Genomic DNA, 18,460 nt, shown 5'->3' on the forward strand with positions numbered 1-18,460 from the left:
GCGTGCGCAAGACGGAAGAAGGGAGGAGAGGTAGGGGGGAAGGAGAGAGAGAGAGCGAGGGAAGAAGGGAGGCTGGGAGGGAGGGAGAGAGGAAAGGAGGCTGATGGAGAACTCTGAGATAAAACCAGCAAATGGAGAGGACATATGAGTGAGTTAATGAGAAAGAAGGATATTTAGTTTGGGAAGAGTTGTGGGAATTTGTATTAAGGGGTACCTCGAGGTATGCTTAACTGATTTTTTTTTCAGGTTGTCCATCCCTTTTGGAGTCTAACGTGCTTCAAACGTTATATCTGTTGTGCTTTTAAATGTTATTTAATTACAAATATATCGTCCCAGTTTTAGTTTTTTTCCGGTGTGAATGTTTTTTTCTGTAAATGGCTTACGTGGTTGCAGAATTATAGGCTATTGAATCAATACAGAGCAGCAAGTAAATGAATTGATTAACAGAGCGGATTTTTTTTATTACCAGGGTGTCTATTTCTCAGATAACTTCACTGCGTGAATTATATTTCTTAAACTACATTTACAGCACCCTGCCTGTAATGCGTGTTCGCTCGTCAGCAGTACTCATGCGGATTTATTTCCGTCCGTGTGTGTAAATGACTGTGTTTGTCAGAGACACTGTGTAGGTGTGCATGCAAGCTGACTTAGGTCTGACTCCGGAATCTGCGGATCCCTATACGCTGACAGCCTGCTTACGTCTATGCTGGCAAAATTGTAAATACTCGTGAGGGGGCTGAAAGAGAAGGAGAGGGAGGGAGGGAGGGAAGGGCAGAGTAGGAAATATAAATAAAAGGCAACGTTTCATGAATGCATTTTAAAAGATGTCTCGCGGAGATGCAATGGCGACAATTACAAAAACATTATCGTAGGGCGCTTGTGAACCGGGGATTCATGGGACGCGCCGCTAACCCGAAACGGATCATCATCAGTTCCTTCATCGCTTCTGTTATTGAAACCACCAACTGCTTCTGAAAACCTGTTATGTAAAACAACAGTACGACTTCTTAACTAATATAACAGGTTCATTTAAAGAGGCGAATTGCGTGTATGACTTTAAATTTCTTCGAGTGGAAAAAATTGTAGGTCAGGAGCGTTTCAGCACTATTTGTGAATGAGCTATTAAAGGAAGGATTTTAACGTCGTATTGAATTGCAACACGGATTTAACTTCAACAAGACCTTAAACGTCTACTAATGAAAGCAAGGTTTTTTTCCACAAATAGGACTGATTGCATTCTTATATCGTCCACACCGAATCACACTCCATGTTTTTTTCTGCGAAATGACACTAATTAAATGAGTACGCTAACTAATATTAGTTTAACTTGATCCCGAAGAACTGCAATATCATGAACATTTCGGTAATTAAAAACGGCAAATTGTTTTGATTTCTTTCTCGCTATATTAAGCAATAGAGCATCGTTATTTATACGGTTATTTTATCATTGTAAGCAGAACACTCCGTTCTAGGCAAAATAACGACAGTTTTATGATTTTCTTTTTTTGATAAACTTGTATGCTGTTTGTAGTATAAAAACACGGCACCGCATCTACGACTAAGTACTAAACGTGAATCCTACACGTTTCTTTCTCGTATTTGGATGCGAACTCATCAAGCTTCTGAAATAGGTAAGTTTTCCATTGTTGTTTTAAAAGTTAAATAGAACGTATAATGAATGGACTTAAGTGCCAGAAATAAAGTTTTTGTGTGAGTCCTTTATCCAGTTGCACTTAAACCGTAGTCCAGTTTATCAGTTACGGAATGTAAAGCGAAGCCCCGCATTCACCATGGCGATGTCTGATCGGCACCATCGCTGTTTTTACCGGCATTGTGCTTTGTGTTGGTGATCAAGGGATGCCTGTATGAAAAGGCAAACTGTAATTATTATACAAACTCTAGTTTTATGTGTTTAGTCAGGATGCCTATATAACTACCTGTGTCTTAGTGATTCCGGGCAGCTGTTTGAGGTGAACGGGTGCGCGCCAATGGATCTGTACGTCAGTGGAGTGACCCTTGCCTTCGAGTGTTGAAATCAGTTAAATAATTCGGTCATTTGAACGGTGTGCCTGAACAGAACACCGAATATATGTATGGCAGGACCATGTGTGCTTTATCATGTGGTTTAGGAAACGAGTTTATGAATGGAAATCATTTACTTCCTTTTCTTTACATAAACCAGTTTTCCACAATGAGAGTGTAGTGTTTTATTCTACGGCTCTGTTTTAGCGCTGTATCCCAGTGCAGTCTCAGTGTTACAGACTGTTTCCTTTTTGCCGGTGTGTACCCTACTTCAGTCGTTCGCTATACTATTTATACCCACATGGTCCGGGGGAGGAGGCGTTGGGGGGCGCAAACATGCCTCACAGCCCTGTCTGATCGTGACTCCGGCAGAACATAAGACAGGCACAATGCCTACAGACACGAGCATGCCCACGGGCACCTATGCGCGCACACACGGACGAGGGACACGCGCAGCAGACACATAAGCACACGCGTGCGACATGGTTACATATAGTACCGCACACGTACGCATGTGACAGAAGAGCAGCGAACACGCGCACGACATTTCTGACATTTCTACTTAATAACACACAGATATTCCCATACCTATTGCACGAGCAACGGAAGCACATATCTGCACATGCACAGAGGAGCAGTAGGCTATATGTGAGCTTAACCACACAAGCGCGAGGCTCAGTATCTGTCTATTACCTATTGAGACTGCTTGCCCCAGTGAATAGCATCTTATGTGGAAATTCCAAATACGAGTATGAGGTCGGTGTGCCTTGCATTTTAAATGGTGTCACTCAATAGTCACTCAGTTCGCGCGCTGAAAGACTGCTCGCCGATTAACCGCGCGTAGACCGTCCCGAGTTTGTGCTGCAACTCCTGAGAAGGGAGACTATTCGGCTCCCCCTGGGTCTGGCTGCTGAGCATCCGTCTGCTGGCGATGAACTGTGCCTTTGTGTCAGCCGCCTTTTCCGATCCTAAATAAGATACCCACACCGTGTATGAATGCAGACATCCGCTAAGACTTTGTCCTGTCTGTTATTATTGTTGTCTTTTATTGTTATTGGCTAACTGATGCACTTCTATTTAAACGATGTATAACTTCCAACAAACATGTTATCAGAAATGTATAAGATTAAAAACTTAGATAATTTTCCTTGCCCGGTAACGAAAAATGCATAGACACAGTTAATAGCTCTACGTGAGATGTTTAATCGAGCAGATAAAGTCAGGGTCACGGAGCTTATTCAGCTCGAAGATTTGCTGCCTCGAGGTCCCCACCAAGATCTCTGAATGCAATCAAAAAAGTAAAAATGCCAAAAGTCTCATATTTAGTTTGGTTGCTTATGGTTAAGGTTAGGGTTGGGTAGGGGTTAAGGTAGTCATGTATGGATTAGAGTTTTCCCCATAGAAATGAGAGTCCCCACAAAGATATGTTCCAACCTGTGTGTGTGTGTGTGTGTGTGTGTGTGTGTTAGGCATATATTACATTATGGGGTCCCCACAATGTGATAAAGACCTGTTATTTTGACGTTGTGGGGACCATTTTTTTTCAGTTCCCACAAGGGAAAACCAATTTTATAAAAACCAGTGACTGCAATCGAAAAAACTAAACATGCCAAAAATCTTGCATTTTGTTTGGTTACTTATGGTTAAGGTTAGGGCTGGGTAGAGGTTAAGGTTGTCATATTGGGATTAGGGTTTTTTCCCCATAGAAATGAATGGATGGTCCCCACAAAGACATGAGTACAGGTCTGTGTGTGTGTGTGTGTCCTGCAATGAACTGGCATCCTCTCTAGGGGGTCTTATGCCTCATGTACTGTGCTGCCTGTACTAGCTGAGCAATTAGAATATGTATGTATGGATCACTTGTCCTGAATTAGCTACTTTGAATTGACTGACTAATGCAGCAAAGGAATGTGTCTGTGCGCGGTTTCCTGGGTTACAGGTGGTTTATGACATCAGGACACCTGTTCATGCACTGCAGTGCATTAATTAACCGTGATAATATTGGGTTTGAGCGTTAGAGCAACTGGGTGATTCGGGGTCTCGGTTCTGTGCATGTAAAGGCTGCAGATGGGCGACATGCTGGCGTGTTTCCACACCGCTGATATACATCACAGACCAGATTGCTCGAAGGTCCAAGTAAATCAACAAACATGTACCACCAATCTCTATTACATCCTGCATCTTGCAGACCGACTGGATGCTTTTGTTAATACACAATGCATGTTGTACAGTTATTTCTGTATTCATTTATAATGGTTTTTAAATAGCTTTACCAAGTGGATCATGTTAATTTAACAGTTAAGTGTTTTCGCATAATTAAGTTTTGTACAGCCCAGTTTGCGGGTCCAGTTGTTTGAATAATGTTCTTCAGATTTTAAGGAGAAGTTGCGCTTATTTATGTGGTAATAAGCCTTTATAGTGAAGGTGAAAGTGAAGTTTTTCTTTTCTTGCATTGAATATATTTTGCATTACATGCAGGAAGTTAATGTGTAGTGAGTGCTACCGTAAAGAACAACACAGGCAGGAAATGGTTTAAATGGATAAACTGGAGCAAATTTCGTTTATGTCTTCCCCTGCTGAACAATCACATAAAATAATATGACCTTAAGAATGAGACAGACTGACTTCATTAATATTTAATCCATGAAAATCCATTTGGACAAACTGATAGACAAAGACAAGAAGAATGTGCCACCCAGCATCAAAAGACAGACTCAATGGAAGAAAACTGCCAAACTGATGGACAGAAGAAAGGCTTGAATGGAAATTGGCTACCAGATTGACAGACAGATGAAAGATCAAATGGGAATAGAATGCCAGACTGACAGACAGATGAAAGGCCCAATGGGAATGGGCTACTAGACTGACAAACAGATGAAAGGACCAATGGGAATACACTGCCAGACAAACACACATCCAGACAAATATAAATGAAAATTCAACTTCGGTTAAATTTTGTTTTTAAATCTTTGGTGGTTCTGTAAAGGGCAACTGCATGAAATTAAATAACGCATGATTTAATAGCCTGAGTCTGTGGTGAGGGGACAGAGGTTGATAGGACAGTGGTTAGGATTGACGGATAAATCAGGCTGAATTTCGTTAATTTTCAGACTGTAGTGAGGCAGAGAGAAGATGGACATGCATGGGGTTAAAACCAAGGCTGGCCAACGTGTAGCATTCTCCCAAAGCGGCCCTTGATGTCCCAGGATGTGACAGGGGGGTGCCTTGTGGGTTCAACCCCCAGTTAATTCGCTAAATCTATGAAAAGCATTAGACCGCAGATTGGCACTAATTGGCATCAGAGTCCGGGCAGATTAACAGTCAGTGCTCTGTGTATGGCAGCCATTTTATCAGCTTGTCTTTAAATTCTTCCCAAATCTGGATTAGCGGTCGGCCCATAAACCGTCTGCACCCCATCATGGCTTTGCTGATGGTTGTCCTGTCCTCATGCCACGTTGGTCCCTGTAGTGAGCGGCCCTCGATTTGCCTGCCAGGGGGTGGGATCTTCTCCACATCCCCCTCCCGCCAAGCACACTGTCACACTGCATGCCGCCATGCCGGGTAGGTGAGGATTATGAGGACAGGAGGAGCTAGGGGCGGGGGATCATACAGTGGGAGGAGCTAGGGGCGGGGGATCATACAGTGGGAAGAGCTAGGGGCGGGGGATCACAGAATGGGAGGAGCTAGGGGCGGTGCATCACGGGGTGGGAGGAGCTAGGGGCGGGGATCACAGAATGGGAGGAGCTAGTGGCGGTGCATCACGGGGTGGGAGGCACTAGGGCCGGGGGATCACTGGGTGGGGGAGCTATGGGCGGGGGATCACAGAGTGGGAGGAGCTAGGGGCGGTGCATCACGGGGTGGGAGGCGCTAGGGCCGGGGGATCACTGGGTGGGGGAGCTAGAGGCGGGGGATCACAGAGTGGGAGGAGCTAGGGGCGGTGCATCACGGGGTGGGAGGAGCTAGGGCCAGGGGATCACTGGGTGGGGGAGCTAGAGGCGGGGGATCACAGAGTGGGAGGAGCTAGGGGCGGTGCATCACGGGGTGGGAGGAGCTAGGGCCAGGGTATCACTGAGTGGGGGAGCTAGGGGTGGGGGATCACAGAGTGGGAGGAGCTAGGGGCGGGAATCAAATGGTGGGAGGAGACAATCCAGGAAAGACTGAACTTGGAAAAAAGGAACAAGCAGACGGGCCATATAAATGATTTAAGGAAACCCAGCACTATATACATAGATAATGCCCCCCCACCACCACCCATGGCAATGCACCACTGTGAAACTTGCCGTGTTGCAATGACATGCCAGACTTCGCACACTGCGTCAGCACGCTGCTCACCTGCTGACGGGGCTTTTGCGGCTGACTGTACTTCAAAGGTCCATTATGAGCTGACCACTCCAGTGCGATGCCCTCTAGGGTTGACATATAGGAATGGCAGCAAAATCTCTCACAGTGGCTCGCTGATGGGTCATACTATGTTCCTGTAAGTTCCACGTCTAAGGGGAACGTATTCACACAGCGCACTGCGCTCCACTACTGAGCATGACGCCGAGTGGATTAAAAGGCAGCCAGCAGTGATGTGTGTCACAGTTGTGGGTGTGGACCTGGTACCCTTTCAGACTCCTGTCCGCACCTAGAGGGCCGAGGCAGGCAGCAGGACGGGCAGTTAAAGTCCTGACAGCCGTCTGCTGATAGGGGCACGATAGTAACACACTGCAAAGAAGGCAGTGATACACTCAGTAATAATATTAAACACTGGCTTACCTCCTGTACACTGGTCTGTTTAGGCAGTGACCATTAGAGCCCATCACTGACAGAAATCTGCACACATCTACAAAAACACTTAAATACACACACACACGTTGTATTTTAACTGCCACTGCTTAGCTGTAAGGGGGCTAAACATCGACTGAATGTGGAAGGGGAGTATTGTTATCATGAGACATGCATGTGCATATCTGTGTGATCATGCTATTGGCATATGGCATGCGTGTCCCTGAGCCTCTGCGCATCTCCTGTCATCATGGCTCCAGCAGCATGTGTGTGTGGGGGGGGGGGGGGGGTGGTTTCCCTATGCTAACCCTCATTTTGGGAGTGTGTGTGTATGTGTGTGTGTCTGAGAGAGAGAGGTCACCATGTGTGGTCTGCGTGTGTGTGAGGGGGTCACCATGTGTGGTCTGTGTGTGTATGTGTGTGTGAGGGGGTCACCATGTGTGGTCTGTGTGTGTATGTGTGTGTGAGGGGGTCACCATGTGTGTGTGTGTGTGTGTGCGTTTGTGTCTCATCGTGTCTGGTTCACCTTGGTCCTTACACCCACCATGAAAGATGCCAGAGTCAAGGGCAACGATTGTGTGCAGCAGGGGTGAGGCAGGGAGGGTGTGGGGAACGGGTGGGGTCAGCAAGTGCGCCAGACTGCAGACTGCACCAGGAGGGAGGGAGGGAGAGAGCGGCGGAGGAGAGAGAGGGGGGCAGGGGAAGGTGCAGTGGAAACGGGAGTCTGGCATTTTACAAGAGGGCTCGCCAGGTGATGCTGGACTGTGTTCACACAGCTGATCCTGTGCTGTAAACATATTAATGGTAACGTGTCACACATATGTGCAAAAACATAAGCAAGAACTGCAGGTCATTCTTGGGTAACGCGATGTTTCCGAGGACAGCCCATTTGGGGACACTGGTGGATTCAACGATGTCACAATGCATTAACTCAGCGACACACAATGCCAGGTCATAGGCACATTTTAAACACGCGAATTATCAATTTATTTATCAGTTTACCAGATTTGGAGTTGACTGTTTTAAACTCGGAAGAGAAATTATGCGGTCTGCGGATGGTAGATGTTTCAACGCGATTTTGGCTTTATTGCGCTGTTTGTAGCGCACAGGCGATTTTACCGGGGGTGCAATTGCACCCCCTTTTCGTCAGATGAAAATGCTATTTCAACATATTAAGGTCTATAAAAATAAAGCTATATTTGAAAATGCCGCTAGTGTTAGTTATATCAATGTATAACAACAAGGATTGTATATGTATTTTTTGCAAATGTATTTATCGGGATGGCTCTCTCTCTCCTTGCACCCCCTGGGAGAAAAGCCTAGCGTCGTCTATGGCGGGGTGTCCCCTGCAGACGCCGTCGCCCGGCGCCTGACACCGCGCTCAGAAGTTCCGCACAGCTGTGGCTGCGGTTCGCGGTTACAGCCCCCCCGGGAGCCGAGGGCGGTAATAACCATGTGTAACTCACGCAATGCTTAAGAGCTCGTCGATCATTTATATCTACTCTTCCCCACTAATTAAATGCGTCCGAACCTCCCCGAGCCCAGCCCAGACCCTCTCTCTGCTTCCTGCCTCCTCTCGCTTGTATATGACAGAGCAAAGGAGCAAAGCTGAACAATAGAGCGCATGGAAAGGGAATGAGTTTATTTCTGGTCCTGCTTTATGAAAGATTAATATGTGACGAGTCCGCTGAGGAAGAGGAGCAGGAAAACTGGGGTAATTTGGGGATGCCTCTCAGTCATTCACTCAGATATTCCCTTAATCATTCTCTCTGACTCACTTACAGACTTGCTCTTTCATTCACTATTCACTGACTCTCACCCAAGCGCTGTTTCACTCTCATCCCGTCTCTCGCTTATCCTCCTGCTCACGGCGCCCCAGTCGCATTCTTCCTCACTCGATCTGCCTCGTTCTTCCCTCTGTCTCACACATGCTCACTTCCCGGTTTACTTCCCTTCTGTCTCGGTGTAGTTTTAACCAGGTGCGGAACTCTCTGCTCCTTTCCGCGATCAGCAGAGCGCCCCCAGCAGGCGGTGCCGTAGTGTTGCACCGGACACGCCCATCACTCTACTAGTGGACTGTAACCCTGACAGCGAGAATTTAGCCTACCTTTCTATCTTGTGATTTGTTTACCTGTCTGATATTACTTTTTAAAAAAAAAAAATACACCCACATGATTCATTTAATGTATTCACACATCATGATGATCATCTTTGTGAAATAACATATTTCATGCATACTTCAATAAATGTATCATTGTTCCTGCAAAATCCATCCATCAATCCATAGATCCATCCATCAGATCTATCATCTATCCATCCATATTCTATTCCCGCTTGTCCTACGCATGGTCAAGGGAATCCTGAACCTATCCCGGAAACAATGGGCGCAAGGCATTGGATAATCCACGAAAATATGCAAAACATGACAGGCCTAGCATTTATGAACTATGGCAGTATATTGTGCACTTCTGCACCTTAGCATGAGAATTTAAATCAGAATAAGTGATTTGCACTAGCATGTTAATCTAGTCTGATTTTTGATCTTCTGTAACGGTCTGGGTTCCTCATGTAATTACTTTTACTTTACATTATTTAGCATATAATCTTTAGACATGATGTTTTTCTTGTAGTTTTTGTTGCCTGATGTTGCTAATTGTAATGCTTTTGGTTAAGTCTGAAAATTGTGAAAACTAAGACTATGGGAGCTTGCGCTAATGGCAAACAGATACGGATTCGCCGTGTTTGTGTACGTTCGCGCGCACATTTCCAGCGTACGATCGGCGCACGGCCACGTGCCATCTGCCCCGCTGCTGGTGTTTCATTAATGGGTACTTCCCTTGCTGGAAACGCCACGACGGGCGCCGCTGTGGTAAATCTCTGCCTGTCCCACTCGCGCCCAGCTGGAGACGCGGCGGCCGGGGAGACGGAGAGGCAGCAGACGAGCGGGGTTGCTAGGCGACCACACACACAGCAGCGGCTGGTGCGCGAGACGTGCTTTCACAACCCTCCCCCACCGCCGCCTTCACCTCTCGCTCCCTCGCTCTTCCCGTCCCTCCTTCTTCTTCCCCTTATGTCTACGAATTCCTCTACTCTGCTTCTTTTTGCGGTCCTTTTTCCTCCCCTTTCCGTCTCCCTCGTATTCGGAGCCGGGTCGGGCCGGTGCAGCCGCAGTCCCCGTCCGTCTGTCGATGCGGTCTGTGGCTTTTTCAGTCCGTTGAAGGCAGGATCCCCGATTTGTCTGGCGAATGAAGCACGTCTCCAGGGCATGCCGTGTACCTGAAATTTTAGGGACGAAGCGATCCCATTTTCTAGTCACGGGTAACAAGCTCACGATGTTCCTGCAGTCCTGCCGCGATGTTTCCACGAACTTATGGTGCTGCGATGTGTGCGATGAATCCGAAGAGGCAAACACATACTACAGAAACACTGGCAAATGTAGTTCATCATTTAATTTTGCAAGATTTACAAAAGTTTTGAAAATTGTCCAGCACTTGGGGATGGGAACTCTCCCTCCCACATAAGGTCATAATCTACATCTACGGACACCTGATCTTGACACAGAGTAACCTAAACCCAAGTGACCTTTTTCTGATTGACCCCCTCTGTCATGCCTCACCATACTTCCTGGAATCACACCTCCAAGGGTACCCTTTACAGTTTGAAATCCCCCTTTTGCCTCTTCAATCATGGCATCTTCTCGCTTTAAGTGGTTTCATTGGTGTGGACAGCTTAATACTGTATTGCATTACCTCTGCCTCCGCTCGCATCCTTGTGAGCAAGTGGCTGTTCTGTGAGCAAGTGGCTCTCTTAGCCGATTATTTCACCCCAAGTGAGCTCCACTTAAGCACCGTGATCCTGGATGCAGCAAAAAAAAAAAAACACCCTCAGGACTCAAAGTGACTTCACCCTTAACCACAATGACATCTAATGGCCAGCTATTGTTTATCTCTTCAGCTGCAGAAGAAATAGCTTTTTCTAATATCATATGTTACACTTACATCTTAAAAATCCAAATATTTCATTCCTATATAAGTGGCTCAGTGGTTGGGGTGTTGGAATGGCAGGATACCCTAGCACAGTGTTTCCCAAACCTGTCCTTGGGGGCCCTCAGACAGTCCATACTTTTGCTCCCAACCAGAACCTAAGACACCTGTACCAGGTTTTCTGTGTTTTTGTATTGGTCGGAGCTGGGAGGAAGCAAAAATGTGGATTGTTTGGGAGTTCCCGAGGACTGGTTTGGGGAACACTGCCCTGGCAGATTGGGGGCCCAGCACTTCATAGGGGCCCCAAAATCTAATGTTGGGGCCTGGTCTGCAAAATCTACCAAGGACCCCCTCCCTCCCTGGTGACATTTTGCCAGGCCCAGAATTTCTAGCTACCCCCCCCACTCAGTGGGTAACACTGCAGTCCAGGGTTGCGGGTTTGAGTCTATGTCTGTGGAGTTTGCAGCTTCCTCATGCATAGCTTCCTGGCATATCCGTCTGTATCGCCATGTTTGTATGTTTGTCTGTCTTTTCATCAGCACCTTTCGTACCAAGCAAAATTACCCATGAATAAACTTTGATTCTGGTTTGGCAACACATTGCAGGTAGGTGAATTGTTCTCTAAATGTCACCACGTGGTGTGTGGGTATGCACAGGGTCGTAGCTAGAAATTCTAGGCACCCTGAGAAAATGTTACCTTGGATCCCTACTTGGATTGGGTTGTCCATGGTATCTAAACCCTCCAATGCCCCTGGGTGTGTGTGTCTCGCGATGGACTAGCATCCCATCAAAGGTGTCCCCTGCCTCGAGCTCTAAGCTAGACTGCATGCTAACTGTGACACTACACTGCATAAGCAGTGCAAGATGGATGGATTGTTACTAAGTGTGTAAGACAAATGTGTCCCTCAAACTTCAGACCCTGCTGAAGACATGGCCAGTTCTGCAGTGGCTGTATGGATATGTGCCCAACAGCTGCATCATTAATAAACTCCAAGTACTCAAAGTGACTCCAAGTGTCATAACACACTCCATAACATCTTAACACAATATTTCATGTCTTAAGGCACAAGCACATCCCCTTTTCCCTAACAGCAGGGTGTGTAGTAGTAGGACTTGGGGTCAGAGCTGTCTGGTCCCTGTTATTCAGCAGTGTAATGCTCCCAAGCTATCTGAGGGAATGATATTTAAATATGGAGAATCTCATTTTATCACACGTGACCCCTGTGGATTTGTATTGACTGCTCAGCTGAATAGCTGTCATTAATGACGGGGGAAGTAGGCTTCCGAGACCAATTTGTGTGGGACTATCATGCGTAATCATTTGCCTCCAGGTTTAACCAACTCCTGTTAACCGCCGATCACTGCTTGAATGTACCGGGTCCCGTTGGGCAAATCCAGGTATTACAGAGCATGCATTATCACCCCTGCCCCTCTCCCAGCCACCCCCATCAAAAAGGGGTTTCCATTGAACCTTCATTCCTTGCTTATACTGTTCATTCTGTTTCCCCCGGTTTTCACAATCTTGGAATTTCTGGAAAATTTCTGGAGTGAGTTAGGACTCTGTGCTTGTGAGCAGAAGGTTGCTGGTTCAAATCCCAGGATTGGAAGACTGATGTCACTGTTAGGCCTCTGAGTGAGGCCCTTAATCTCCAGCTGCTCCAGGGACTTACCCTGCTTTTTAGTATATTGCCTTGGATAAAAAGTATCTGCCGAAAATGTATCTTTATCCCCACTTGTTTCTCTTTTTTCAGTGCTCCGGGCCCCCCAGGCTCGTATCCGCGTTGTGTCACTTCCTGCCCCCCTCCCCCCACCTTCCTACGGCCTTACCACCAGCTCCCTCCTTCTCTCCGGCAGCTTGTTGGTTCGCTGAGTCACCGGTAACGAGGCCCCCTACTGTCCACACACTCTGGCCCACAGACCGGCATGACACACCCACCCCGGTTTATGAGTTTTTCGCTAAATAAATGAATGTTCATGCCCCTCAGGATTAGCGGCGGACTGTGCAGAGATCCGTGGCCCCAGTCGGGGACACCCCAGGTAGAGTGGCAGTGGGGCACCCCCCCCCCCCACCCTGCTGTGCAGACTCATCAGCTTCACAGCTTCATGCAGACTTGCTGTGATCCAGAGGGCGGGCTGTTTACCGCCCATGCTGAGATACTCTCACACCCCTATGACTAATGTCCCCCCGCCGCCCTGCAGCCTGGCCTGGGGTAACTGCACAGCCACGGGGTAATTGGGCTGCACTCACTCGCATCGCGTGTGCTTTCTGTTGTGACTGTGTTCGCACTTGACCTCTGATAGCTGGGATATTTATAAACTTGAATTAATAGTTCAGACTACAGAAGGAATCCATCTAGCATGCTCTAATATAATCTACCCACGCCTTTAAGCAAAGGCAATTGTAATGCTTGAGTCATAATACTATAGCTCTACCAATGATAATAACAATAACTATAATGGATGATAATTACAAGTATGAGAGTTTTGTAGCTGCCCCCTGGGAATACAGCCCATTCAATTAAATCCTCATTCTTCACTTTTCATGGAGGGATGGGAGGAGAATGTGGAGATCTCCAGGGGCAGCCAATCACACGGGGACTGGCATACCCTGTGGGCTGGAGTAGCCAATCACAGGGGGACCTGTGTTTTGTATGGGCTGGTGTAGACAAATATGGAGTGACGTGCGTGGCTCTGCAGATTAAGACTGTGTGTCTGTGATCCGATGGCTACTGGTACAAATCCCTTGGCGCTATATATATATGTGTATGTGTGTGTGTGTGTGTATATATATATATATATATTACAGAGAGAGAGAGGCTTGTGTACTGTATTGCGGAACATACAGGCCTTACACTATAGGAGAATTGTGGAAACATTGCAGCCAATCACGGTTTAATTTGTGTCCTATATGGTCTGCAATGGCCAATGATGGTGTGAACTGTGTCCTATATGGGCTGTAGTGGCCAATCACGGTTTAACTTGTGTCCTACTGTATATGGTCTGCAGTGGCCAATGATGGCGTGACCTGTGTCCTATATGGTCTGCAGTGGCCAATGATGGTGTGACCTATGTCCTATATGGTCTGCAGTGGCCAATGATGGTGTGACCTGTGTCCTGTATGGGCTGCAGTGGCCAATGATGGTGTGACCTGTGTCCTATATGGTCTGCAGTGGCCAATGATGGTGTGACCTGTGTCCTATATGGTCTGCAGTGGCCAATGATGGTGTGACCTGTGTCCTGTATGGGCTGCAGTGGCCAATGATGGTGTGACCTGTGTCCTATATGGTCTGCAGTGGCCAATGATGGTGTGACCTGTGTCCTGTATGGGCTGCAGTGGCCAATGATGGTGTGACCTGTGTCCTATATGGTCTGCAGTGGCCAGTGATGGTGTGACCTGTGTCCTGTATGGGCTGTCATCACAGCAGTCACATAAAACCCACTCAGCACCCCAGGAGGCTGAGGAATTTCTGCCCTACCACGAGGCCTCTGCTGCATCATGTGACAAGTCCTGTTACTGCAGTGTTTTGACAGTCCCCAGCAGAGGGTGTTGAGGGTTTGGGGGGAGGGGGGCAGATCTTCGTGCCATGTTGCTGGGCCTTAGACGCCCTCTTTTTCCCCACATGCTGAAAGGTACATACAGGCTGTTCCCAGCGTTACTTTGGTGGATGACAGTGTCCTCTTGCTCATTCTATCAGCTTGCAACTCGCTGACAGTCCTGAAGTGCTACACATCTCACATTCACCGGCATTCAACAGTCAGTCGGCAAAATCTGGTTACCAAATGCTGAGTAGAAAACTGTATTATGCCGTGCGTGTGATACATAGCGAGAAAAGCAGAAATAAATGCAGCAGTAGCATATTTTGATGGCAGTATCAATACTAATAAACCCTCATCTTTGTCTTCAGGTTCTGCACGGAGGGAATTTCTGTGAAGCCCCTCCCCCATCTCTCTCCTGATTGGCTGCTGTACAATGAACTCTGGCGCCACCCAGGATGTGGCGGTGGAGCGCTTCCTGCAGGACATCGAGAGGCGGGGCAGTCAGCTGCACTGCGCTGTGATTGGAAAGGACAGGCCAGGCACCCACACTGACATGAACCTGTTGTATCGCAAGAGCCGGCTGGACTGGAGGAACGGCGATCCTGACAGCAACAAGAAAAGGTAAGAACCCGAGACGGGGGGGGGGGGGGGGGTGGACTGGGGGGAGGCAGCACATGCTGCCTTTTGTCTGAACCTTTAGTTGCTTTGTTCAGGTAATTATTCAGGGAGTGAGTTACCTGCGGTCTTAGGTGTCAGGCGCTAATTAAAACCTGTCGAAACCACATGACTCCAGTGATCAGGGCTGGGCCTTTCTTCAGGATTTTGGACGTGCGACGATGCATTGAGGGCAAAGGTTGGGTGACTTTAGTTATTGGGGAGAGCCCGGGTTCTCCAGCAGGGCGGCACTGCCCTTGTCCTCTAGGGGGCGATAAAAGTGATTGATACATCTAGACACTTTGGTGCCTAGATGCAGTTAGATACTTTGTGATGCTTCAGATATAACAAAACTGAATCTCCTCCATCTCTGTTATCATCATTCTATTATTCCAGTCTTTTTACACAACTTTAATACGTAAAGGAAAAGCAATGTGTTTTCAAATTTTGTTCCTCATATTTAATGTGGTAAATATCTAAATCAAAAGTCCATCCATCTTCCAAGCCCACTTATCCAGTACAGGGTCAGGATCAGCACCTTGCATCTCATTAGACTGTGGGAGGAAACTCATATGGCACTGGGTGAACATGGAACCTCATACAGTGAGCAGAGGTGAGGTTCGAACCCTCAACCCTGGAGGTGTGAGCAGGGCTGAATTTCGGGGGGTTGGCCCCTGGGCTAACATCATTGTCGGGGCCCTACCTAAACCATGGAATGCTACTGTCGACTGCCTAAGACTTTTATGCAGCACCATGTTTCCGATCATTCAGGCCAGTGTTTCCCTCAGACAGTCCACATTTTTGCTCTCAAACTCATCTGTACCAGGTATTTGGCATTCTTGATTGGCTGGCAGCTGGGAGGGAGCAAAAATGTAGACTGTCTGGGGATCCCTGTGGGCTGGGTTGAGAAACACTGATCTAGACAACTCAACACCTATCTGTAGCACTCAGAATTAATGGCCAATTAGAAACTGGGAAGGAGGGGGAGGAGTCAGAACTGCGGGAGTCAGCTTTAAAATACTCTAGGATTCTAGGAAACACTAGGATTGGCAGATACTGAGACAAGTGAAACAAAGACAGTGTAATAGGTGCTTCCAGTGCAAACGAGAGCAAAAGCATCTCCTGAGAGCAAAACATTCTGTTATATCACCAGCCCTGTCTGCTGCACATGTAATATACTTCCTTTTGTGTACTCAGGAAATTGTCTACCGGGCAGAGCAAAATGCACTTTTTTCAATGGAATCCCCATTTAATTCAGGTTGATTTACTCAGGAGCCGAGGAAACTTAATATTAATCACTGCAAGATGGCATTTGAGGACACTGATGGTAAAATGTGCTGTGAAAATAATAATTTAAGAGGTATTTCTCCTCGCATGCATCAAAAGATTGGCATGTATTTTTTGAAGAATGAAAACTGATTGAATACTTAGTTTCTTTAGTGAACGGCTCAGGTTTAGGGTTGCAATTGTGCAGTCCCCTCATATACACGCCCATCAGCCAATGGCCATTTGTCATACTGTGATGTACACACAATGTTCAAGAAGGCTGGTGCTCATTGGAAGCCAGTGTCACAGGCCCCTCTAGCTGGTGCTTACCCAACGATGAGGCCTGCCCTTCCCTGGTCCTACTTCCGCTGTCCCGGGTCACAGTCAGCAGATGGCTTAGCGGCGCTTTCAGCCTGCACTCCGGATGAGGGCTGCTGGTATTTTTATCCGTTATACGCAGAGAGAATGTATAATAGTTTATTTGATGTGCGTCACTACAGTGAATTTGGCAGCATGGTGGGACGACTCCTTTGATCAGTCTCACCGGAGAGCCGCGTGAGTCCATGTTCAGCTAGCGAACGTGATGGAACAGAGCCTTTCCCTGGGGGAGATCAAGCTTCTCCTTGTCCTCCTCAACACCGCGAGACCGGAGGAGAGGGATAGTGTACTCTGCCGCAAGATTCCTCTGCAATTCCTACGCCGTCCTGCACGCTGGCTCTGAGCGTCGTCACGATTGCGTGCCATGCGTTTGTATGTCTGCCTCACACCCTAACCGGAGATCCGGTCTGCTCCTCTCTGTATCACTATGAGAGCAAAACCACACTGGTGATGTTGTTGAAGCACTGGGGGCACAGTACACATGTCCTGCAAAGAAATCGTCTGTTGGATCATGAACATCTAAGAGGGCAGAGGAGAAGAGAAGGAGAGGAAGAGGATGTGACTATCTCAGCTCTCCCGTCAGGTCGCTGATGCATCATTTGTAAACGTAACACCTCCCTACCCCCACCCACATAGGTTGAAATACTCAAACAAAAGTAATACGGGCTGGGAGTGCTAAATTAGTCAGACTGTTGGCTGTTCCCCCCGGGGGGTGGTCAGGAGGCTAGCCCAGGTTTAGAGCGGCAAACTGCGTCACTGTGAAGCATGGAGGATATGGAGACAGTGCTTCCAGGAAGGTGGATGCTGAGATGGAACACCGGTGATGACAAACGGCTGAAGCCATGTGTGGCTGACGGCAGGCACTCGGACAGGGTGTGGTTTGTCATTTTCAGCATTTTTAGGAGCATCCGTTGATCTGGAGACTCCAGTATACAGGACAGATTTCGACAGAATGATTATGGTTTAGGTGATATGACCTCTGTAAAATGTGTCACCTTGGTGTGTAGAACAATTACTCACTAGTCTTTTTTACTACAGATTTGATTCAGAGAGATTTGATTATACAAGTTAGCTAGTTATACTGTGTGCAGGTTTGGTCACCATACCTTAAGAAGGACATTGCTGCCTTGGAAAGGGTTCAACGTAGGGCTACAAGAATGATTCCTGGTCTTAGAGGAATGTCTTATGAGGAGAGGTTAGCTGAGCTGAATCTGTTCAGCCTCGAGCAAAGGAGTCTAAGGGGGGACATGATCCAGGTATATAAGATTCTAACAGGTCTGGATGCTGTTCAGCCAAATGACTACTTTAATATTAGTTTAAATACTAGAACTCGTAGTCTTCCTGCTAGTATAGCAGAAGCTAAACCCTGGGTTCCTTTAAATCAGAGCTAGATAAGATTTTAACAACTCTGAGCTGTTAGTTAAGTTCTCTCCAAACAAGCTTGATGGGCCGAATGGCCTCCTCTCGTTTGTAAATTTCTTATGTATGTTGTTATGTAGGAACAGACCAAACAGAATTTATAAAGAATTTTCCCAGATCTACTACAATATCAGTTTTCACAAGCATTGTAAATAGCAGTACTGTAGGACTTCTAGAGGATTTACATTTGCTTTCTAGGCACTTCAATCCAAACGGACATACTTCTTCCTTTTTTTGGGAAACCATGGTCAGAGAGTTCCTGAAACAAGTGTGGATTAAGGGTGTTGCTTAAGGGCAGGTCCTCTGCTGAGCCTGGGATGTGAACCAGCAACCTTCCAATCACAGGCTCGGGATTCTAACCCACTGAGCTGACTGTAACATATCTGATCAATGCTGAAATATCAATGGAAAACCAATAGAATGGGGAGTTTATT

At 47.1% G+C, this 18,460-nt stretch overlaps 1 protein-coding gene across 5 annotated transcripts in view; it reads left to right on the top strand.

Annotated features, from left to right (window-relative positions):
• Positions 1-59: 59 nt before the first annotated feature.
• Positions 60-18,460, top strand: part of LOC111835076 (neuronal tyrosine-phosphorylated phosphoinositide-3-kinase adapter 1-like) — a 35,106-nt gene continuing 16,705 nt past the window's right edge. The window contains exons 1-2 of one of the 5 annotated variants that reach the window (XM_023795002.2): positions 60-148; positions 14,678-14,930. In XM_023795002.2, the coding sequence (XP_023650770.2) occupies positions 14,743-14,930 (188 nt within the window). In that variant the 5' untranslated portion in view covers positions 60-148; positions 14,678-14,742. Of the gene's footprint in view, positions 221-778; positions 1,632-14,677; positions 14,931-18,460 lie in introns of those variants that run through there. The other 4 variants (XM_023795003.2, XM_023795001.2, XM_023795004.2 and 1 more) reach the window with 4 other exon arrangements.

The sequence above is a fragment of the Paramormyrops kingsleyae genome, chromosome 10, assembly GCF_048594095.1.
Source record: "Paramormyrops kingsleyae isolate MSU_618 chromosome 10, PKINGS_0.4, whole genome shotgun sequence".
NCBI lineage: Eukaryota > Metazoa > Chordata > Actinopteri > Osteoglossiformes > Mormyridae > Paramormyrops > Paramormyrops kingsleyae.